This window comes from Typopeltis vanoorti, chromosome 1 (genome assembly GCF_054136105.1).
Source record: "Typopeltis vanoorti isolate ZY-2024b chromosome 1, IOZ_Tvanoo_1.0, whole genome shotgun sequence".
NCBI classification, from domain to species: Eukaryota; Metazoa; Arthropoda; class Arachnida; order Uropygi; family Thelyphonidae; genus Typopeltis; species Typopeltis vanoorti.
The window spans coordinates 35,375,352-35,400,910 of NC_143549.1; the positions used below are offsets into that span (position 1 = coordinate 35,375,352).

The following is a 25,559-nucleotide window of genomic DNA, read 5'->3' on the forward strand; positions in this document are numbered from 1 at the left end:
AAAGGGAGGAATGGTGTGAATGTGAGTATAAGAGTGACAATGTTATATAACTGTGTTAATGATGGGAATGGGCTTTGTCATGGAAATGTTGATTTCGGTTTTGTTTGGACCCATCAAACGAATTATTATTATTATTATTATTCAGGCCTCCATGGAGTCAAGACTCATCGTGGGAGATCCTTCCTAAGAAACACAAAGTCTATCAAGACTCATCGAGGGTAGGTCCTCCTGCTAAGAAACACAAAGTCCATCATACCACTCCTTGAACTCATCGACCGTTCCTACTCTCACCACTCCATCAGGCAATGCACTCCATGGCTCAACCCCCCCCCACACAAAGAAACCACTCCTCACCCTCTTGCTCACAGTCCCCCCGCAACCTCCAGGGATGGCCACCCGTCATCACTCCCTCCGCTGTTCAACCAAGCAAAAGAACTCCCCAGTGTCAACCCTGTAACCACCTCTCAACAGTTTAAAAGTCTTAATCATATCATCTGTCCTTCTTCTATCCACCAAACTCTGCAGTCCACACCCCCCCAGCCGATCCCCATAACTATCACTGTACAGTCCCGAAACCATCCCCATCATCCGCCCCTGCACCCCCCACACACACAGTCAATCCATCCCCTTCAAATCCTGGGGACCAAATCTGAGAGCAGTAGTCCAAGTGTGGTCAGATCAGGGCTCACACAACAAAATGACAACTGTTTTATCTGCAGGTCAGTGTCCTTCTCATTATTGCAGCAATCCTCTGTGTTACCTTCACCATCTTTGCAATATGTCCCCTAAATTTCAGGTTTCTATCAATCATCAATCCCAGATCTCGTCTCCCCTACTTCCTCCAGTATAACTCCTCCCATGGAGTATGCAGTGTCCCATCGATGTTTCCCAAACCTCAAGACCTTACATTTTGCTGCATTAAACCGACACCAACCATTCATTTACCCATCTATTTAGCTTATTCAAATCCTCTTGCAGGGCTGCCGCATCTGCACTATTACTAATAATCCTTCCCAGCTTTGCATGATCTGAAAACAACTCGACATCCCCCTGCAATCCACTGACAATGTTATTAATATAAAGGTTAAATAATATAGGTCCCAGCACTGTGACCTGTGGGACCCCACTTGTAACCCTCTGCTTCCTTGAAACTGCCCCAGACAGCCAATCCTGAATCCAGTTCACCAATCTGACATCTAGACTCATGTGCTGCAACTTAAATATCAGCTTATCAGGTGGCCCTGTCAAATGCCTTCGCTAAGTCTAAGAAAATGGCAGTATACGCCTTTCCCTCATCTAATGCTCTTGTAACTTTATCATAAAAGGCTAGCATATTGCTAAAACAAGAGCACCCCTTCACAAATCCATGTTGACTCTCACAGATAACATTATCCTCATCTGTCCAATGCTGTATACGGTCCTTCACTACTTTCTCCAAGATCTTACTAACTACTGATGACACGCAAACTGGTCTATAATTAGACACTTCCAGTCTGCTGCTGCCCTTATGCAATGGCACCATCTTACCTTCCTTCCATTCCATGGACACCTTTCCAGTAGCCAGACTTTCATTGAAAAGCCAAGTCAAAGGCACTGTCAGTTCCCTAGCACATTCTCTCAAAACTCGTGGTGAAATACCATCCAGTCCCACAGCTTTACTGACATCCAGAGTACTTAGTATGCAAAAATGTCTACATGTACAAGACATTAAAGAAGAATAGAAATCTGCAAGTTGTCCAACTGTATCAGGCAGACTGCAGACAAGACAATACAAAAGAACAAACAGGTAGATTATTATGTCTGTATACAAATGCTAGGAGTATCAGTAACAAAGGGGTAGAGTTTGTTGCCTTAGTCAACATGTTGCGACCTCAGATTTTATGTATTAGTGAGACCTGGCTATCAGAATCAGATCTACTAACTGGTATTGAGTGTCTAGGGTACAGCATTTTTAAGAAAGATAGAGAGGAGGAGAGGAGGGGATATGCTACTAATGATATCAGATGACTTGAATCCAGTTAAAGTTGAGACCTATGATTGTAGTACTATGATTACTAACAATATTTCATATGGCAGTGAGTTTGGAGCCATCTGGTGTGAAGTGGAATCTAACAAGATCAAATACATAGTGGAGTGTTACAGTCCTGGTGGATCGGTTGCTAGTGATGAAGAAATGCATCACCAAATAGAAAAGATGAGAGCGAAAAGAGTAATCATAATGGGAGAGTTTTAATTATCCAAATGCTGATTGGGCAGCAGTAGAATCTCACGAGAAGAATGAAAATGAATTTATTGAGCTGTTGCCAAACAACTTCCTCAAGCAGCATGTGATAGAAGAAAAATCGAGGACAAATAGATTTGATTATAGTGTCAGAGGGTGTTTCAGTTAAAGACGTAACTATTCTGCCTCCAGTTGGTGACAGTGAACATGCAGTACTCACTTGTGAAGTGACTAAGTTTATGAATGTTCGATTCAGAAAAGGTTACATGATGAACTACAAAGAAGGAAATTATGACCACCTAAGGAGTATACTGAGTTCAGCAAAATGGGATTGGTTACTGGATGGAAAGAATATCGACAGTGATGGAAAGCATTTATACAATACTTAAATGATGCGATATCAGAATGTGTCCATAGACTTCGAAGAATAAATAAAGTAGGAATCAAATGGATGTGTAATCTTATTAAGAGAGATTTGTAAGAAAAGGACAATGTGGAAGGAATACCACGTGCATAAGGATGATTTGCATTATGAAAATCATAAGCAGTAGGCTAGAATCACAATGTTGTACGGAAAGCAAAGTCTGAGTATGAAAAGAAACTGGCTCTGCATGGTAAAGACAATCCACAAGAATTCTATCGATATGCTGCAAGTAAAAGAAAGAATGAATATGAAAGAATAACTCTTCAATTCCACTTGATGGTTACAGATGCAGAAGAGGTTGTTCAGCTAATGAGTGCCAATCTTGTTAAACGCTATCAACCTGGTGTATGCAATATTGAGCTCGCTGCTACTTTTTCAATGGATGAAGAAACGTAGGTGTATGAGGAGAAGGTATTAGAGCTGTTGCACAATTTAATACGAATTCAGCAATAGGGACTGATGGGATATTAGCACGTGTGCTAAAAGAGTGTTCAGCTGAACTGGCTATTCCTTTGACCTGCCTGTTTAATATGAGTCTCAGAACAGGGAAGATTCTGCAGGAATGGAATGAACATATGGTAATTTCATTCCACAAGGGTGGTGCAAAGACCTATGTATCCAACTATCAACCAATTAGTGCATCAGGAGGGTGGTGAAGATTTTGGAAAAATTGGTCAGGGCTCACATTCAGAAATGGATTGACAATAAATCTCTACTTTGCAATGAACAACATGGGTTTACTAAGGGAAGGTCATGCTTTAGCAACTTGCTCACATTCTATAACAATGTTGCCATTGAACTAGACAAGGGGGGAATGGATATACCATGATACTTTTGGATTTTGCTAAGGCTTTTGACAGAATACAGCATGGTAGATTGTTGCATAAATTGGAGAAAATGAGCTGGGCTATAGAATAATAGCATAGATAAGAGGACAGCTGACTGATAGATATCAAAAAGTGGTATATGGGGGAGGGGGGGATGTGAGTCTGCAACTTTAAGTTAACAAGTGGTGTACCACAGGGATCAGTGCTTGGTCTACTGTTATTTAATCTATACATTAATGACATTAAGAAAGATTTGACAAGTGGCATAAAGCTATTTGCTGATGATGCAAAGATTGGCAGGATAATCAGTAATGCTGCTGATATGCAGTGCTTGCAGAATGATTTGAATAGGCTGGAATTATGGGCATGGGATAATGGGTGTCAGTTCAATGTTAGTAAATGTAAATTCATTCACTTTGGCATGACTAGATATCCAATGTCATATTATATTTGTTGGATTATGCTAGAAGAAACTGATGAGGCTGGGATCTTGGAGTGTTAGTAAATAGGAAATTGAAGTTAAGGGGCCATGGCAAAGATTATAAATACAATTCAAAAGATAATTGCAATGCTGAAATCAACATTCACATGTAAAGATAAGGATGTCATTTCACCTGTTTCCAAGGCTTTGATAAGACCTCACTTTGACTACTGTGTGCAGGTCTAGTCTCCTGGTTTCCGTTGTTATTCTGATATATTGGAGGGAGTCCAAAGAAGTGTGTTAAAAATGATATCAGGTTTGTGAAATACGGATTATGAAGACAGATTGAGAATTTGTAGACTGCAGACACCAGCAAACAGGAGAAAGAGGGGTGATATGATTGAGACTCACAAACTTCTGTAAGGGTTGTACAGGATTCAATTGATGGAATTTTTCAATTTATGTAGGATAGGGAAAGGACAAGAGGAAGCTGAGAATGCAGGCCACTAAGAAGCGGGACTAATGCTAGATTTTCCCCTCGGAGGGTGGTGCTTGATTGGAATAGATTGCCATTGGATATTGTGAGTGTAAGCAGTGTGAATGAATTCAAGAATAAGTATGATAGCTGGTGTGTAGTATGTGGCCTCCCACGATGAGTCATTGAATCCCTGGAGGTCTTTATTAATAATAATAATAAACAAAGAAGGTCATATTCTATTCCTTGTGGTCATCTATCATTAGTATCTCTGAACTGAAGTGTGTGCATCAAAATCTATTTACAATTAAACCATCAGTACAATTAAAAGGATTTTGAGGACTAGTTCTTGTGATTTCAAATTTGACTTAGGTGATAGCCGTTGCTTTCTTCCATTTGATAAAGTGATCAGTTTTTAGTTAATATTTAGCTAGTTGATTTACACACACACACACACACACACACACACACACACAGTCTTATCACACAGAAGTTACACTGTTTCAAAATATTTCCATTTACCACAATGTCAGGCAATGCATTTCACTCATCAACCACTCTCCATGCATAGAACCTGCTCTTTATGACCCTGCTCACATCCTCCTTATGCAACTTCCAGGGATGTCCCCCATTGTTCTGACCCTTTCTCTCATTCTATAAAAAATTTCTTCCACATTAACCTGATAATAACCCTTTACCAACTTAAATGTCTCAATCATAACCCCTCCTCCTCTCTTCCTCTTATTCACAAGGCTTTTCAAACTGCATTCACTCAATCTGTCTTCATATCCTACAATCCATAACCACCTTATTCAGTCTTCTCTGGACTCTTTCCAATATATCCTCATCACCATGAAAACCAGGGGACCAAATCTATGCACAGTAATCCTTATGAGACCTGATCAAGACCTTATACAATATAATTATAACCTCTTATTTCTGCATGTTAAGGTACTCTGCATCACTGGCATAATCTGATGTGATGGCTTCACAACTTGTTCAATGTGATATCAGAGCTTCAGCTACTCATCTGACACTACTCCCAAGTCTCTTGTCTCATCAACTCTTCCAAAATTTCCCTACCAAGTGAATAATTTGCATCTTCCTGTTGCCTATCAAATTTCAGAATCTTATATTTTGCAATAGTGAACTGATAGTTCCACTCACAAAAAAAAAATTAATTAATTAAATCTGTTGCAGTAATGAGTAATTTTAAAAATAACTTTGAAAATGTTTTAATTTGAAACATACACCATAAATCCACTAAGGTCTCAGAAGTGCTGAATGCAATACTAGTATTATAATATGTAGTTCCCTTCCCCACCTCAGTATGAGTGCAACACCTATGAAAATTTGAATATGGATAAACAACTACATGGAAAGTAATCAATGGTGGTAGGTACAGTAGCAACACTGCCTTTACTTTTCTTATTGAAAGCTTTAAAGTGGCTATTGCCATGTTCTGTCTCCAGTTTCTGTTACCGCTCCTCTTACATTTTTCTTATGTTAAGAGTGGATGGCATCCCCCCCCCCCCTTTCCAATGCATTCAAAACACAGTGTAGGGAATCAGCCCATTCTCATTCAAAGATAGAGTAATAAAGAAGCTGGTTGAAAAACAATCAGAGCTTTCCAATCATGTCTAAGTCTCAGAGTTTGCTACTGAGACTCCAAGGTTTGATCTTGTTTTCAAACTCTTTCATTTTCCTTGCATAATAATTTTGAGTCTATAACTCATCTCTTAAAGCTGTTTGACTTTAATTCTTTTTAAAACTTTCTAACATACTTTTCTTTTCAATATGATATTTCATTTTCATCATACTATATTTGTTGCTACTTAAATTATGAGTTCCTACAAGAACTACCATCTCTTATTTTTCTTTTCTGTTTTTTGATTACATTTGTCATATCTTTAATTTTCGTTCCCTGGAAACTAAAAGTAGTAACTCCCTTGGTGAGGGCAAATTGTATGAATGAATTAACATAGCATATCATCCACTTTTATCTTAGATTTTAATTGACTCGCATGGTTGTTATTATGACCAAATTCAGTGCTTTCCTGCTCTTCTTGTTCTAATTGTTTTTTTTCTTATCATGTCTAAGTTTTGTCATGTGTTTTTCCACTTTTTCTAATTCTCTGGTCGATTTTCTAATAATTTCTTTTAAATGGGATATTTCCAATGTCAGATTATCCTTGGATATATTATCATCATCATCACTGGAGCAACACTTCTTCTCATTGGGACAAATGTTCTTCTTATCAGTAACAACTTTAACTTGTGCTTCAGACATTGTCCTCTTGTGATGAGTTAAAGTTGTTATTGTATTTTTAATATATTATTATAGTTTCTTTGGTGTATTTATTGTACTATGGCATTCAAAAACTAATAATATTTCTACAATTATGTTATTAAATGCTGTAATATAATATATACACCAAAGAAACTACAATAATATACCAAGAGTATATCAATAAATCTAAGAAAACACTCAAAAAAATTAACAAAAATCATCGATCTTTCAAAATATGTGCTTCTTAACAGCACGTCTTTTCACCAGATAGATTGCATATAGTCATAACAAGTTACCATTAGCCTATTCTTATAATTAGATATGCAATCTATTTGGCTTTGTTGTAAAACTTTCTCTTTTTCCCTCCCCACATAAACTAAAAAGGTCCGAACCTAAAGCGCACATTTTCATCCCTTCGCCAAATGCATAACCACATTTGAAGTCATACATATCTTTATAATAATAATAATTATTATTATGATTATTATTGATGCCCTTCTCTTCATCTCTGTATTATCATATCTAGGTAACAAGCTTACTATCTTCCCGATAGTAAGCTTGTTACCTCAAGCATAACTTCAGATCTCTCACTACCCAATTCACACTACCTCTCTGGTCATTTGTACCCTTCATTGCAATCATCTCATCGCATCCACTCTTTCACCTTGCTTAATCGACATAGTCAAACTCCCTATCATTCCTCCAAGCAAGTGCTTTTCTCTAGCATTCTATCTTGCACTCCATGAATTATCGAATCTCCATATATCACACCCCCTCACTGTCCAATCATTTCTTACTCACCTGCATCCCTGAATGTCTTGAGAATGAGATGAGAAGTATGAAAGATGAGATTAGGAGAATGGAAGAGATGAATGCAAGACGAATCAGAGTAGGAGTGAGAGAGAGTTATGGGAATGATAGAAGAGTAGAGAATAGGAGCAGTAGAAGAGAGGGAATGATAGAAGAGGAGAGAATAGAAACAGTAGAAGAGTGGAAAGGAGAGGATGGAAACAGTCAGAGAGAGAGAGAGAGAGAGAGAATGAGAAGAATGCAAGGGAGTGCTGGAACTAGGGATAAAGTGATGCCAGGACAGCAGGGGAACACAGAGTGAAAGAATTAGAGGAGAGACAGAGAGAGAGTGATGGATGCAGGTGAGCAATCAAGGAACAGAGTGATAAGAGCTGTGATGTATGGAGACTCGATGATCCATGGTGTGCAAGATAGGATGCCAGAGGAGCGTTTGCCTGGAGGAACGATAGAGAGTGTGGCTATGGCAATTAAGTGGGGTGAAAGGGTGGATGAGTGATTGTAATGGTGGGCAAGAATGACTTGAGAGACAATGTAAATCAGGTGACGAGAGAGATCTTAGATTCTTGCTTGAGGTTGTACAAAAGAAAATGCAGAGAGGAAAGACTGTGTGTGTTGCCTGAGTATGATAGTGATGAGCTGAGCAGAAGAGCAGTAATGATGAATAGCATAATAGCCAGAATGTGTCAAAAGAGAGGATTGGAATATGTGGATGCTTGGAGGGCATTTGAAGATAGAAAGGAACTGTATGCAAGAGACTGTTTGCATTGGAATGAGGAAGGATGTAGGCATCTGGAGAGATTGCTGTTTTCTGAACAAGTCGATGTGTCAATGCAGGGAAACTAGAATCCCCAGAGTGGATGGTAGCAGGGATGGCCTCTTGTGGGAATGGATGCTTGGGGGAAGGGGATGACATCAGGTAACACTGAGTCCAGTGGGGTCTGGAGGGGATAATGATAAGTATAGAAGCAGTATTATTTTTTATGCTTTATACCACATTTGGGCAAAGCCCGGCCCTCTACTTCTTTTGATCCAGCCCTAATCTATTTCAGCGAAGTTTGTCTGATTCATGGTGGGAGAAAACATGCCGTGTTCTACTAACTCGCATTAAGCTGATGTCATATGACTTGTGCAAAACACGCAATGTTTTCTCCAACCAAGGTCTCTTTCTCACTTTGACTAGCGGTGTGTGTGTGTGCGTGTGTGTGTGTGTGTGTGTGTGTGTGAGTGAACGTGTCAAAATGTGTCAGTTCAGTACTTGCATTGGTGTTGTGCTTTGTTCAGTGCCTGCATTGATGTTATGTTCTGTTCGGTGCCTGCGTTGATGTTGTGTTCTGTTCAGTGCCTGTGGAGTAGAAGACAGTTTTGTTTGAAAGTTCTGAATATCACTTATAAATTTGGGACAATGTCAGAGGTTATTGCAAAAAAAAGAAAAGTAGATGCAGAGAATTGTTAATTTCAAGACAACTGGACAGAGGATTATTATTTTATTCTGAATAAAGGTTTGTCTGTATGTTTGCTGTGCAAGGAATCCGTATCCGTCAACAAAGAATACAACTTGAAGAGACACTTTACTTTGAGACATGCAGATTATCCAAAAATTGATGGACAACTACGAAAAGATGAAATACAGAAGCTGAAGAAAAACTTGGATACCCAGCAGCAAATGTTCAACAAGCAAAGAACGCAGCACCACAGCATTGTCAAAGCCAACTTTGTGGTAAGTGAAAAAGCCGATAAGCATTCTAAGTCATTTGGTGAAGGAGAATTTATCAAAGAATGTCTGCTGGATGTTGCAAGTATAATATGTCCTGAAAAGAAAAAAGACTTTGAGAATATTCATTTGTTGAGATGTACTGTTGTCCAATGGATAGAAATTATGGCTGATGATATCAAAAAAAGTTTAAAAGAGAAGATTGCTAGATTGGAAGCATTTTCAATTGCTTTGGATGACAGCACCGATGCCTTCGATACAGCACAACTAGCAATATTTATTCGAGGAGTTGATGTGGATTTCAACATCACAGAAGAATTATTGGCGCTTCGGCCATTAAAAGGAACAACTACCAGTGAAGATATATTTGAAACAGTCAACACGGTCTTTGAGAGATTTGGGCTTAAATGGAGTTTCGTAGTCGAAGTACAAGGCCAATCTTCCCATTAAATTGTTATGTCATTCATTATATTATAAAATTTATGTAGAGCTTTATACCAAAGCATTATATTATAAATAAATGAAATATGAAGTAGCAACTTGTTTTAATTCATTTAATATTAATTTATTTTATTTAATAATTTGGTCTGGCCCTTGACTCAGAGACAGAATGATAATTTGGCCCCCGAACTAGGAAAGGTTGCCCATGCCTACTTTATACTAAGGAGTATCTGGAATAAAAGAGATGAATTGGTCACACTAAGAGCCTCAGCCTAGCCAAAGATTATTGGTATCTATGAGATTTGGTTGACGGAAGATGATACTGGATGATACAGATGAAGACAGGAATAGAAGTAGCAGGATACAGCATTTTTTGGCAAGATAGGAAGGAAAAATGTGGTGATGGAGTGCTGCTTATGATAAGCGATGATTTATGTCCTCTAAGAGTGGAGGCTTTGGAAGACAGTGACACTAAGTTTTGAAACCATATGGTGTTAGGTAGACAGGGTATTTAGCGGTGTTTTGCTCCAAGCCAAGGAACACAGAGAGTCGGGAGCAGGAGATGTTTATGCAGTTGAGCTTGGCAAGTGCAAGAAGAATGACTGTTATGGGAGATTTTAACTACAGCAATATAATCTGGGAAGAGGAAATTGTATGTAGTAATAAGGGGATGGAATTTCTAGAATTCTTGAGGGACAAATGTCTTAGGCAACATGTAATAGAGGGAACAAGAGGTTCAAGAGTTTTGGATTTGGTCATAGCATCAGAAGAGCTGATAATAATTGAGATGACATATCTCCTCCCCAGATGGAGAGAATGACCATGTGGTTTTGACTTGTAAGATGAATGGACATGCAGGAGTATCAAAGAATTAAAGGATGTATGATGAATTATAAGGTGTGTGATTATAATAGTCTTAGATATCAACATGGAACAGTTCCATGGAGGGAGGAATTGGAAGAGTGAGATATCATGTGCTGGGAAATTGTGAAGGAATATTTGTTAGTAGCAATAGATCGAGATCGAATCAGATCGAGAGGGGAGTGATGTGGAAGAGCAGGAGAGTAAGACAGGAGAGATTGAAGAAGTGGATATAAATGGGAAAGTGAGTGGTATGAGTATAGAAAATGAAAGAATGGATGTGCAAGAGGAGCAGAGAAACAGGGAGGCTCAGGGTGGACAGGGGTACACAGCGTGAGAAAGGTGGATGCTCCAAGAGGAGGTGAGAGCATGTGTAGGCAGGAAAGAAATGGGATGACCAGGGATCAAGAGGAAACAGATGGAATTGAAAAGGGTTCTAAAATGAAGAAGCAGAAAGGGAAATGGCCCCAGTCCAGCCTTTTGGACTGGGGCCATTTCCCTTTCCCAAGTGGTGGTATCTAGTGGAACTAGATACCACCACTTGGACTGGGGTGGTATCTAGTTCCACTGATACCACCCCAGTCCAAGCGAGTGGTATCAGTGGAACTAGCTGTAGATCCAGAAATGAGCTGTTGTGTTTGTATACCAATGCTAGAAGTATAAGAAACAAGGCAGATGAAACGGTTGCACTAATTGCGTCTTTTCACCCAAATATTGTCGAAATAAGTGAGACATGGTTAGATGAGGACGACATCCTGACAGGAATAGAGATGGAAGGGTATGATATGTTTCGTGAGGATAGAAGGGGTAAAAAGGGAGGGGGAGTGCTATTGATGATAGAGAAAGAGTTATGTCCATACAAGGTAGAGATGCAAGAGGGAAATAGGGCCAGTGGTTTTGAGGCAGTATGGTGTGAGATAGAGGTGAATAGAATCAAATACTTGGTGAGACGTTGTTATAGACCTGGTAATGTGGATGGTGGTGATAGTGAAATGTATAGTCAAATAAGCCAAGCAAATAAGAAAAGGGTGATCATTATGGGTGATTTTAATTATGGCAATATAGACTGGAATGAAGAGATAGCAACTGGAAGTAAAGAAAATTAGTTTCTTGAGTTTTTGAGAGATAACTACCTCAGACAGTATGTAACAGAGGGCACACGAGGATTAAGGGTGTAGGATTTGGTCATCTCATCAGAGGATGTAATAATAAATGAGGTGTCAAATCATCCACCAATTGGTGAAAGTGACCATGAGGTGATTACCTGGGTGGTTGCCACCAGTGCAAGGACCCCCTGTGAAAAAAGGGTATATGTGGAACTACAAGGGGGGGGGATGATTATAAAGAGCTCAGGAGACAGCTTACAGGTGTAGCATGGAATGAGGATAGCTGGAAAAGAGATCAATGCAGCTTGGGGGATTTTCAAAAACTATTTAGTAGATGCAATGTCTAAATGTATTCCAAGGGTGAGAAGGTTAAATAAGGTAGGTGTGAGATGGATGAATAAAGAGATTAAGCATGCAATACAGAGAAAAAGGCATTGTGGAGGCAGCATAAGAGAAGTGGAAGTAACCAATTTCATGAGGTCTACAAAGACCAGGCAAAGAGGGTGACTTGGTTGGTGAGAGTAGCTAAAGAGAGGTATGAACAGCAGTTAGCTAATGAAGCCAAAAAGAATCCTAGGGAGTTCTTTCGATATGTAGCCAGCAAAAGAAAGAATGATTATGGAAGGATGATATTGATTGGAGGAAATGGTATAAAGACAGCTGTTGCAGAATGTGTGGTGGAGATACTTAATGAGCAGTTCATAAAGATCTTTCAATCTTGTGAATGTGACTTCATGGAGAGATTGAGAGCAGTTGATGATGAGGAGGAGAGACCGACTGTAAGTGAGCAAGAGGTGTTTGAGGAGTTGAGTAAACTAGATGTAAATAAGGTTGTAGGACTCATAATATATCACCGCGTATTCTGAAGGAATGTGCAGAGAGTTGATACCTGCCTTGACATATTTTTTTTTAATACGAGTCTTGCACTTGGTCAAGTTCCTAAGGAGTGGAAGAAGGGCAAGATTGTGCCACTTCATAAAGGAGGTGATCGAACTCAAGCATCAAACTGTAGGCCTATCTCTATGTCAGGTGTTGTGGTTAAGTTGTTGGAGAAGCATGTGAGAACTAGGATCCAGAGTTGGGTTGACAACAATGGTATAATCTTTGATGGACAACATGGATTTGCTAAAGGGAGGTCATGGTTTAGTAATCTTCTTACTTATTACAATAAAGTGACTGCTTCTTTGGACAGAGGAGAAGGATACACAGTAACATACTTGGATTTTGCAAAAGCTTTTGATAGAGTGCCTCATGATAAGTTGACAGTCAAACTAGAGGAGATGGGGTTGGATATTAGATTAGTGCATTGGATTGGAGACTGGCTATCTGATAGGTATCAACAAGTTGTGTATGAAGGGTGCGATATCTAGGAAAAGGAAAGTCACTAGTGGAGTGCCTCAAGGGTCTGTTTTAGGTCCATTACTGTTTAACTTGTATATTAATGATGTTGGTGAAGATTTGGATGGAGATATTCAGTTGTTTGCAGATGATGCAAAGTTGGGACGTACCATAAAGAGTAGTGAAGATGTTGTGGCCTTGCAAGAAGACTTGAATAAATTGAGTGATTGGGCATGGAAATGGGGATGTGAGTTCAATGTTGCAAAATGTAAGGTTTTTAAAATTTGGAAAACAAAGATAGGATGCAGAATTTATGCTTGGTGAGAATATATTGTTGGAGGTAGAGGAAATAAGAGATCTGGGGGTGGTGATAGTGGATAAGGATCTAAAATTTAGGGGACACATCGCCAAAATTATGAAGACAACAGAAAGGCTTCTGGGAATGATGCGGAGGACACTGACGTGTAGAAGTAGGGAGATTCTTGTTCCGTTGTATAAGGCTTTGATTAGGCCATACATGGACTATTGTGCCCAGATTTGGTCACCAGGTTTTCAGAAGGATGAAGAGATGTTGGAAAGGGTCTAAAGGTGACTGACTAAGGTAGTTTCTGACCTCTGGAATATTGAGTATGAGGAAAGATTGAGAAGATGTAATTTGCAGAGTCTGGTGGAGAGAAGGAAGAGGAGAGATATGATAGAGACCTACAAGTTGGTAAGGGGTTGTTATAAGATCAATGGCGGAGAAGTTCTACAGAGGATAGTGGGAGATCAGGGGAGAACCAGAGGTCATCCCTGGAAACTGTATAAAGAGAGTGTGAGTAGTGGAGTGAGAGGCAGGTTTTTTTCGTGCAGAGTTGTGAATGATTGGAATGCCTTGCCTGAGAGTGTGGTGTCTGCAAGGAGTTTGAGTGTGTTTAAGACATGATATGATGAGATGCATGTGTGATAAAAGGACCTCCCAGATGAGTGTTTGACTCCATGAGGTCTTGGGTAATAATAATAATAATAGTAAGCTGTATTCCGAGTGAAGAAGAGAATACAATTTGGTGTAAAGTGGATGTCAAACAATATCAAACAGGAACTGTAGGTGAAAAAAGAGATTATGGAGGAGATATAAGGAGAGGGATGGAGAACAAATGCATGAAGAATATAAGACTCAGGCCAGGAGAGTGACTAGTATGGTAAGGAAGACAAAACTGGAATATGAGAAGAGATTGGCAATTAAGATCCAAAGAAAATCCTATAAAAATTTTTTAACTATATGGCTAGTAGGAGGAGAAATGATTGTGGAAGAATCACAGTGTGAGATAAAAATGGAAATAGAGTGACTGATGCAGAGGACATTGTTCAATGAACACTTTATTGGAGTATTTCAACCTGGAGAAATAGGTTTTAATACCAGAGGGATAGGGCAGGTGCAAAAGGAGAGTGTGTTCTAAATGCTGAGTACTCTGGATGTCAGTAAAGCTGTGGGACTGGATGGTATTTCACCATGGGTTTTGAAAAAGTCACCTCTGGTTTTTCAATGAAAGTCTGGCTATAGGAAAGGTACCCAGGGAATGGAAGGAAGTTAAGACACTGCCATTGCATAAGGGCGGTAGCAGACTGGAAGTGTCTACTTATAGGCCAGTTTGTGTGTCATCAATAGTTGTTCTTGGAGAAATTAGGAAGGATCATATACAGCATTGAGCAGATTAAGGTAATGTTATCTGTGAGATTTAACATAGATTTGTTAAGGGGTGCTCTTGCTTTAGTAATATGATTGCCTTTTATAATAAAGTGACAGGTGAGGTAAAAGCATATACTGGCATTTTTTTGATTTTGCAAAGGCATTTGACAGGGTGCCGCATGATAAGCTGATACTTAAGTTGCAGCACATGGATTTAGTTGTTGGGTTAGTCAACTGGATTCAGGATTGACTGTCTGATAGTAATCAGAGAGTTGTGTATGATGGGGAAATATCAAGGAGGCAGAAGGTTATAGTGGGAGTCTCACAGGGCTCAGTACTGGGACCTGTGTTGTTTGACCTTTATATCAATGACATTGTCCATGAATTGCAAGGGGATATTCAGTTGTTTGCAGATAATGTGAAACTGGGAAGGGTTATTAGTAATAGTACAGATGTGGTAGCCCTGCAAGAGGATTTGAATAAACTGGACAGATGGGCAAATGAATGGGGAGTGTCAGTTTAATGTAGCAAAATGTAAAGTCTTGAAATTTGGGATACATTGATGGGAGGCTGCATACTCAATTGGAGGAGCTGTACTGGAGGAAGTAGGGGAGACAAGAGATCTGGGGGTGATAATTGATAAAAAACTGAAATTCAGGGAGCATATTACAAAGGTGGTGAATTTAACCCAGAGGGTTGCTGTAATACTGAGAAAGACGCTGACCTGAAGAGATAAAAGAGTTATCATTCCATTGTATAAGACTCTGATCAAACCACACTTAGACTGTTGTTCTCAAATTTGGTCCCCAGGATTTGAAGGGGATAAATTAACTGTGGAAAGGGTACAAAGGTAGATAACAACGACGATATCAGGACTGTACAATGTTAGTTATGAGGATCAGCTGAGGGAATGTGGACTGCAGTTTGGTAGATAGAAGAAGGAGAGGTGATATGATCGAGACTTTTAAATTGTTGAAAGGCAGTTACGGGGTTGACACTGGGGAGTTCTTTTACTTGGTGAAACAGCGGGAAGGAGTGATGACAAGGGGCCATCTCTGGAAGTTACAAAAGGAAGCTGTGAGCAAGAGGGTGAGGAGTGGTTTCTTTGTGTGGAGGATGGTTGAACTGTGGAATGCATTGCCTGATAGAGTGGTGAGAGCAAGAACAGTCAATCAGTTCAAGGAGTAGTGTGATAGACTTTTTATTTCCTAGGAAGGTCCTCCCATGATGAGTGACTCCATGGAGGCCTGATAATAATAATAATAATCCCTCTCTCTCTCTCTTCTTGCATTACCACTTACCTCTCTACTTGCCATCTCTCCATCACTAGATTTTCTGCACTATCCTGCCTTCATTGTTATAATTACCTGCCTCTCAATTCCTCTTGTTCTCTGGTGCTGCCACGCTTTCCCTGCTGTTCACCTCACATCAGTTAGCCTTAATATCCTGTTCCACGTATCTAAACTCATTCTCCATATGTTCCACCTCCTCTTTCAGTATCCCTCTCCTCCAAGTAACCTACTCTTGTTCGACATTCATCCACCCAATTGTCACCATCTTCTAAATGTATCTTATTAATTTCCACATGACACTCACCTTACTCACACTTGATCACTACTCATCTCATCTCTCTCTCTCTCTCTCTCTCTGGCAGCTTTCACTCATTTCTGACCCACCACTACAACAGATACTTAAATCTAAGCTGATATCAAAGTCACTCTTCTCATTTCCTGCATATTAATGCAGACATGCACTCCCTGGTCTCTTATCTGTCATATTTCTAACTGCCAGGATACAAACATGCTGCAAGCACCACATACCACAAAATCTTGTAATATAAGGTATAAAGTGTAGTCCTTGAATAGTGGTTGGCTGGTTGACCATGTACTTGCAAAGAGAATTAGCTAGACTTGTTTTGAGATAACTGTTTATCTTATCTCAAAACTAGTCTAGCCGATGGCCTAAAACCTGCAAAAAGCCAACTGAAATAGTGTGCAAAATGCTGCTTATTTCTTATTATTGCTTTAATTTCATCTGAATTAGTTTCTGAATATGTTCAACTCAAAAAATATATTCAGAGTATACCAGTGATAAACAAAAGCCCATGTGCATACTAACAATAATTTACAAAATTTTTATTTAGTCTACAACATACATATTTACTTAAACGTGTGGACAGACTTATGTGTTCGTCGAACATGTTGTTTATTATTTTAACGGTATAATAGAACACAGAAACTAAGTAAATAATTAATTTATTAACTTGATGCTGATATTTCGCTGGTGTTATAACCAGCATCTTCAGAGCACAAAAACACTGTTTGTCACATTACGCGAGACTAAAACAACATGGTGTACTTAAACAAAATTGTAGCAGCAACACAAAGACTAGAGTCCTGATTTTGGCACCCTCTATCTGAAAAAAAAAAAAAAAAAGCTATCATATATTACTAGAGTCCTAGAAAAGTGCTAGTTTTTTCTTAATATGACTGTCTCCCAGTTCTTCGGCAAGTTAATACAGCCATATTTGTCGAGATTTGGAGTGTGTTTTAGGGCTTCTGTCGCCTCTAAGAACAATCTCTCTGATTTATACGGGTTTCTGTGTAGTACTTTTGTGTTTTTCCAGTTGATCCTGTGTGCAGGGGTATCCAGAGCATGGTCTGCTAGGCCCGACTTCCCATAATGATAATTCCGGACGTATCTTTTATGTTCGCTGATGCGGATGTTAACAGTTCTTCCTGTTTGACCGTAGTAGGCTTGATTGCATGAACAGGGTACTTGGTAGACTCCTGGATGTGATAAAGGAGGAATGCTGTCCTTGGGTGAGCAGATGAGGGTGACTAATTTGCTACATGGTCTGAATGTAGTGCGTAGTTTATGTTTATTGAGAATTCTTGAGATCTTTTCGGATGTGCCTTTAATGTAAGGGATGGTGACTGTTTTGTTGTAGTTCTCTGTGGTGGATGGTGGGAGGGGTTTCTTAGGAGTGTTTAGTATTTTGTTTATTTTATGTGGATTGTAGCCGTTGGCCAAGAAGGTGTGGCGTAAGTGAGTCAGTTCAGCAGTAAGAGCCTTGTCATTGGAACAGATTGCTCTCGCTCTATGGGTTAGCGTTTTTAATATGCCATATTGTTGAGAAGGATGATGGTGTGATTGTTTGTGTAAGTATCTGCCTGTATGTGTGGGTTTTCTAAAAACTGAAAATGATAAGGAACCATCTGGGAGACATGTGATGAGTGTATCCAGGAAGGGCAGACAGTTGTTGGTTTCCAGTTCCATAGTAAAGTGGATTTTTGGATGTTGGCTATTTAAATGTGCTAAGAATGTTTTCAATGTCTCAGGACCATGTGGCCAAATAGCAAGCACATCATCAACATAGCATAGCCAAAGTGTTGGTTTGAGAATGGCTGTATTGATTGCTTGTTTTTCCAGGTGTTCTATGTAAAAGTTGGCTGGGGGGGAAAGGGGGGAGCCAATGGCTGTCCCATCAATTTGTTTGTATATTTTCCCTTTCCATGTGAAATATCCTGCATGTATTGTGAATTTGAATAGTTCAACTATATCAGGGGGGAAGTGTGACTTCAGTAGATTGAGGGTTTCTATTAGTGGTACATTTGTGAATAGTGAAGTGATGGCAAAGCTTACTATTAAGTCTGAGCTTTTTAGGTTAAGGTGTTGTAAGATGCTTTTTAGGTGTGCTGAATTTTTGACAAAAGAGGGAGAATTGTTTGTGAGAGTGGCTAGTAGCTTAGCTAAATGTCTAGCCAGTTTGTATGTGGGACTATTTATACTGTCCACAATTGGGCGTAGGGGTGTGCCTTGTTTGTGAATTTTTGGTGCTCCATAGATCCTCAGTGTTTTAACATGGTAGGGTTTGAGTTTGTTAACTGTGTCTTTGGGCCAGGAAGTGACTTTTTTCAATAATTTTCGTGCCTTATTCTTTTGTGTGTTGGTGGGATTGCGATCTATAATTTTGTATGTTGACTGATCTTGTAATAGTGTGTGCATTTTGTTTTCATATTCAGTTGTGTCCATCACCAGTTTCTTTTTTGAGATAGAGGGTGCCAAAATCAAGACTCTGGTCTTTGTGTTGCTGCTACAATTTTGTTTAAGTACACCATGTTGTTTTAGTCTCGCGTATTGTGACAAACAGTGTTTTTGTGCTCTGAAGATGCTGGTTATAACACCAGCGAAATATCAGCATCAAGTTAATAAATTAATTATTTACTTAGTTTCTGTGTTCTATTATACCGTTAAAATAATAAACAACATGTTCGACGAACACATAAGTCTGTCCACACGTTTAAGGATTCTTCACGGATACGATATCGTACGCAAGACACGACAATATGGTAAGTGGAAGTTGAAATTGCCGCAGCAATTAAACAGGTTAGCCTTCTTAAAGAGGTGCCGAGACACCAAATTAATACCGAACTGTTTTAAAATCAAAAACAAGTTCCACTCGGCCAAAGCCCAACGCATCTATAAACGAGCGAGCGTAGCACTGTTACGTGAACAGATTAGCACCATTCGCCTGGAATTAACAAAAGCAAATGCAACCATCAGCGCATTACGAGAATCACTGCATAATATTCTAAATACGGAACTTTGGCAGATCTTAGAGAATATCACCGATGCAACGGCAAAAAAAGAATTCGACAGAATCAAAAACCGGCACCAAAATAAGTTCGAAAATCTCCAACAACGGAACACCATACAACGATCGCAATTACAACAAGACCTCGTCGTCGTGAATCTATCGTCACTCACCTTAAGCAAAGAAGCCACGACTACTTTAAGTCGAGAGCACAACTTTGCCATAACCCCCAAGCAAGTTCCAAAAGCCGAAATAATGGCGTCCATCAAACGAGGAATATACGACCTGCCTCCAACAATAGCTAACAACATACGTTTAGATGTGGCCAACATCCTAATCAAGTCCAAGTCTCCCAAAAATAATATCCCAGATAAGGAATTCATTGCTATAAAAGAGCTACACAACAACAGCCAGATTACCATAACAAAAGCAGAAAAAGGAAATGCAACCGTGGTGATGGACACAACTGAATATGAAAACAAAATGCACACACTATTACAAGATCAGTCAACATACAAAATTATAGATCGCAATCCCACCAACACACAAAAGAATAAGGCACGAAAATTATTGAAAAAAGTCACTTCCTGGCCCAAAGACACAGTTAACAAACTCAACCCCTTCCATGTTAAAACACCGAGGATCTATGGAGCACCAAAAAATTCATAAACAAGGCACACCCCTATGCCCAATTGTGGACAGTATAAATAGTCCCACATACAAACTGGCTAGACATTTAGCTAAGCTACTAGCCACTCTCACAAACAATTCTCCCTCCTTTGTCAAAAATTCAGCACACCTAAAAAGCATCTTACAACACCTTACCCTAAAAAGCTCAGACTTAATAGTAAGCTTTGCCATCACTTCACTATTCACAAATGTACCACTAATAGAAACCCTCAATCTGCTGAAGTCACACTTCCCCCCTGATATAGTTGAACTATTCAAATTCACAATACATGCAGGATATTTCACATGGAAAGGGAAAATATACAAACAAATTGATGGGACAGCCATGGGCTCCCCCCTTTCCCCCCCAGCCAACTTTTACATAGAACACCTGGAAAAACAAGCAATCAATACAGCCACTCTCAAACCAACACTTTGGCTACGCTATGTTGATGATGTGCTTGCTATTTGGCCACATGGCCCTGAGACATTGAAAACATTCTTTGCACATTTAAATAGCCAACATCCAAAAATCCACTTTACTATGGAACTGGAAACCAACAACTGTCTGCCCTTCCTGGATACACTCATCACACGTCTCCCAGATGGTTCCTTATCATTTTCAGTTTTTAGAAAACCCACACATACAGGCAGATACTTACACAAACAATCACACCATCATCCTTCTCAACAATATGGCATATTAAAAACGCTAACCCATAGAGCGAGAGCAATCTGTTCCAATGACAAGGCTCTTACTGCTGAACTGACTCACTTACGCCACACCTTCTTGGCCAACGGCTACAATCCACATAAAATAAACAAAATACTAAACACTCCTAAGAAACCCCTCCCACCATCCACCACAGAGAACTACAACAAAACAGTCACCATCCCTTACATTAAAGGCACATCCGAAAAGATCTCAAGAATTCTCAATAAACATAAACTACGCACTACATTCAGACCATGTAGCAAATTAGCCACCCTCATCCGCTCACCCAAGGACAGCATTCCTCCTTTATCACATCCAGGAGTCTACCAAGTACCCTGCTCATGCAATCAAGCCTACTACGGTCAAACAGGAAGAACTGTGAACATCCGCATCAGCGAACATAAAAGATACGTCCGGAATTATCATTATGGGAAGTCGGGCCTAGCAGACCATGCTCTGGATACCCCTGCACACAGGATCAACTGGAAAAACACAAAAGTACTACACAGAAACCCGTATAAATCAGAGAGATTGTTCTTAGAGGCCACAGAAGCCCTAAAACACACTCCAAATCTCAACAAATATGGCTGTATTAACTTGCCGAAGATCTGGGAGACAGTCATATTAAGAAAAAACTAGCACTTTTCTAGGACTCTAGTAATATATGATAGCTTTTTTTTTTTTTTTTTTTCAGATAGAGGGTGCCAAAATCAGGACTCTAGTCTTTGTGTTGCTGCTACAATTTTGTTTAAGTACACCATGTTGTTTTAGTCTCGCGTAATGTGACAAACAGTGTTTTTGTGCTCTGAAGATGCTGGTTATAACACCAGCGAAATATCAGCATCAAGTTAATAAATTAATTATTTACTTAGTTTCTGTGTTCTATTATACCGTTAAAATAATAAACAACATACATATTTACTTTATATCTATTGGCATAACACAACAAATGTACTGAAATTAGCAGGAAAATTACCTGATAAAAGTTGGCTTTCAGAAGCATTTTGGCAATGTTTTTCTTTCTTCTTACTACTACAATACTGTTTAGAAGTTTCCTTTTTAGCACGAAATAGTTTGTCATTTTTATAAGAAACAAACTTTACTCTTAGGTCATGTGCAATTTCATTCTGGGCATTCAGAAGTGCTTCTAATGGAATGGTAATTACAGCCAACTATAAAAAATGATCATGAATTATTAATTATTAATCTCGCACAATAATCTTCCTATATAATTAGACTGACTCCTACAATTTCCAGGACAGATTTCATTTTAAGGTATAGCTCTGTACAGATATGAATCATACATAATTAGTGTGACCTGTTGAACTGAATCAAAAATGGCAGTGACACTTTCTATTAATATTTCAAGTTTCTAAACATTTTGTTTTATCAACTCCATACACATTAGCAATTATAAACTTATAATATATCTATCTCTTATATGCAGGCAAGGTTAAGGTCCTTGGAGAAAATGACATGAGAAAGTCTGTTACAATTATAAGTTTAGTTTAATCCTTTATCAAAGTGTGAGCAAACAAAGTTTGCACCTGAAAGTATCTTCAGGACTGAGCTAAGGTGGTGCAATACCAAGGCAACTCGTGGCAAAGGTGGAGAAAGCTATCATCACTCCTACCTCAATATCTCTCATAATGCAAAGCACATCTCCTTGCAGATATGTGTAATGCTATGCATTAAGCCAAAGGCCACTACCCAGACCGGTTTCAACCTTTAATGAGTCTCATCAGTGGAAGCCAGGCCCAGTGGAGACACCAAGGCAGAAGCAATGAGAGGTCATCGCCACCTATAGGAGTTGCCAAAAGGTGTACAACCTTATTATTAAATTACTCTGAATTCAGAGAAAGATGTTGAGAGTTTATTTTTCACTTGGTTAGACTATAATAAGTTTAGTTTAATCCTTTATCCAAGTGCGAGTAAACAAAGTTCGCACCTGAAAGTATCTTCAGGACTGAGCTAAGGTGGTGCAACACCAAGGCAACTCGTGGCAAAGGTGGAGAAAGCTATCAACACTCCTATTTCAGTATCTCCCATAATGCAAAGCACATCTCCTTGCAGATATGTGTAATGCTATGCATTAAGACAAGGGCCACTACCCAGACTAGTTTTGACCTTTATTGAGGTCTTGTCAGTGGGAGCCAGGCCCAGTAGTGGAGACACCAAGGCAGAAGCAATGAGAGGTCATCCCCACCTATAGGAGTTGCCAAAAGGTGTATAACCTTATTATTAAATTACTCTGGATTCAGAGAAAGATGATGAGAGTTTATTTTTCATTTGGTTAGACTATAATAAGTTTGGTTTAAACCTTTATCCAAGTGTGAGCAAACAAAGTTTGCACCTGAAAGTATCTTCAGGATTGAGCTAAAGTGGTGCAACACCAAGGCAACTCGTGGCTAAGGCTCTCATCTTGGTCACTCGCCTCTGGACCTCCTCCCCATCAAGAAGAACCCTGGCACCCAGATCTGGGCACAGTAGTCAAGATGAGGGTCTTATCAAGGCTCAATAAACAGGAACAATAACCTGCTTGTAGGCATAGGTTTCTGCGGTTTAGCAGTTTGAAAGAAAGATTCCGGTATTGCGACCACATGTTTACTAAGATAAATAAAAATAAACAAACCTGACAAGTTTCGTATGTCATTTGACTTACATCTTCAGGGGTTAAAAGTAACTAAAAGTTTAAACACAAGAAATGAGAAATTACTCAAAATAGTCCATTCTATGATGTTATGGCCATCTAACTGTTTATTAAATTAAAAAATCCGAATTCAGAATCTGTGCATGCTAAGTTTGAAAAATGCTAGATGTTGTCACATTCTGTTGTTCACGTTCACACCGTCTGAGGTCTGACTTAGGTATATTTTTTATCAATGCTGACCTAACTTGGTGTAGAATTAGGCCATGATTTTTGTTGCATTGTGTTGGAATTCTAAGCATATTAGCAGCTTCTTTAAATTTCCTTGTGAAACAGTTTTTTTTTTTTCAATATAAGACACATTTGTTTTATGGCAGAGTATATTATGGCCGGTGGAAGTTGTGTGGGATGCTACGCCTGATTTGTGTTCTCTCCTTTTTTGCACCTCATTTTGGTGATTTTTTCATACGAATTTCCCCTGATCTTCCCGTCTGGCCTACATAGCAGATGCCACAGGAACAATGAATTTTATATACACCTGGTTTTTTAAAGGATGATGTGGAGGTTTTGGGAGATGTAGATATCTTGATATTTTTTCTAGCGGAAGAAAAGCAACTTCAATGTTATGTTTGCTTAGTAATTTGGTCAATTTGTCTGTAACATTCTTGATGTATGGTAGCGTGATTGTGTTCTTGAAATCTTGTGTTTAAACGTTTAGTTAACTTTAACCCCTGAAGATGTAAGTCAAACGACATATGAAACTTTTCGGGTTTATTTATTTTTATTTATCTTAATAAACATGTGGTCGCAATACCAGAATCTTTCTTTTGAATAACCTGCTTGTCTCTGCTCATCAAAGTATTCTTCAGTAACCAAGTGATCTGACGAGTTCATTTAGACACTTTTGCTATGTGCCCCTAAACTTCAACTCCCTATCCACCAACACTCCCAAATCTCTGGCTTTGTCAATTTCCTGGGGTACAGTGGAATGTACTCCAGGAAATTGGAAATACTGTGGAATACTGCTGCTAATCTTTTCATCCCAAAATGCATAACCTTACACTTTACTACATTAAACTGACAACCATTCTCCTTATCCAGTCTGCCAATCTATCCAAATCATCCTGCAAAATTTTGACATCATGTGTATTCACTATTGCTCGACCCAACTTTGCATCATCAGCAAATAAATGAACAGTTCTTCTCAGATCCTTTCCTATATCATTAATGAACAAATCAAATAATAGTGGTCCAAGAATAGAACCCTGCAGCACACCACTAGTCACAGGCCTTCTTTTAGACTCTATTCCTGAATAAGCTACTCTCTGATATCTCTCCATCAACTAGTTCATTGTGTATTTCTGTGCATTTTTTTTCTGTCTTAACATGTACATCAACTATCCTATGTATGAATTTCATGTCTCAAGCCTCTATCCTTATTTTTTTTTTCTGCAGTTTTTATGGTTTGTGTTTCACTTCTTTAAAGTAGAGAAAATTTTTCCAGAACTTTATAAATTCTTGTATGCTTTTGAACTTGGTTAGGTCTAAAAATATTATTGATCCCTATTATCTTAAGGAAGTTTGAAAAGCTGGTATCCATGTCAGCTTCTTTTATATATGATATAGAGAATCCAAAATATCTGAAGCAGTTAATTTGTTCTAAAATTTTATTTTCAATCATGCTTTCACCTCAGAGTGAAAATAGCCCTTGAAAAGCCATGATTTTTATTCTATTTCTTGATATTTTTATTTCAAATATTTTAGTATTTGTGTTTAAGAAAAATATTGATCTTTGAAGTTCATCTACACTCTGTTTTAATTATTTGGTCTACTGCAAACAACAGAATATTAATAGCTCCACAATCAAGTTAGTTTTATATTTTTAATCATATTAGTTTTATATTTTTCTTCCATTTTTTTTTACTGTTTCATCTATATTAGATTTCTCTCCCAATATCCAGGCTATAGTTTTCCAAAAAAATTTTTTTTTGAAAAAAAAAAAACTGACCAACAAAGTATACACTTGGTGAGGAAATTTTGGAAGAAGTTAAGGAGACAAAAGAGACCTTGGAGTGATGGTGGACAAGGATGATCTAAGGTTCAGCAGTCACATTGCACAAGTTGTGAAGTCACCCTATCAGATCATGATAATGTTGCAGAGGATCTTAGCATGCAAAAATAAAGAGGTTATGATTCCATTGTATAAGGTCTTGATCATGGATTACTGTGCTAAGATTTGGTCTCCTAGTTATGGTGATGAGGATATATTGGAAAGGGTCCAAAGAAGACTAACAGGTCTTTGGGTTGTGGGATATGATGAAATATTGAGGGAATGCA

General features: G+C 38.8%; 1 protein-coding gene across 1 annotated transcript in view; it reads right to left on the bottom strand.

Moving 5' to 3' along the window:
* The window catches only part of LOC150109886 (uncharacterized), a 226,230-nt gene that overhangs the window by 76,777 nt on the left and 123,894 nt on the right, over positions 1-25,559 (bottom strand). Inside the window, exon 13 of the mRNA XM_090396448.1 lies at positions 21,552-21,747. Within this exon, the coding sequence (XP_090252574.1) occupies positions 21,552-21,747 (196 nt within the window). The remainder of the gene's footprint in view (positions 1-21,551; positions 21,748-25,559) is intronic.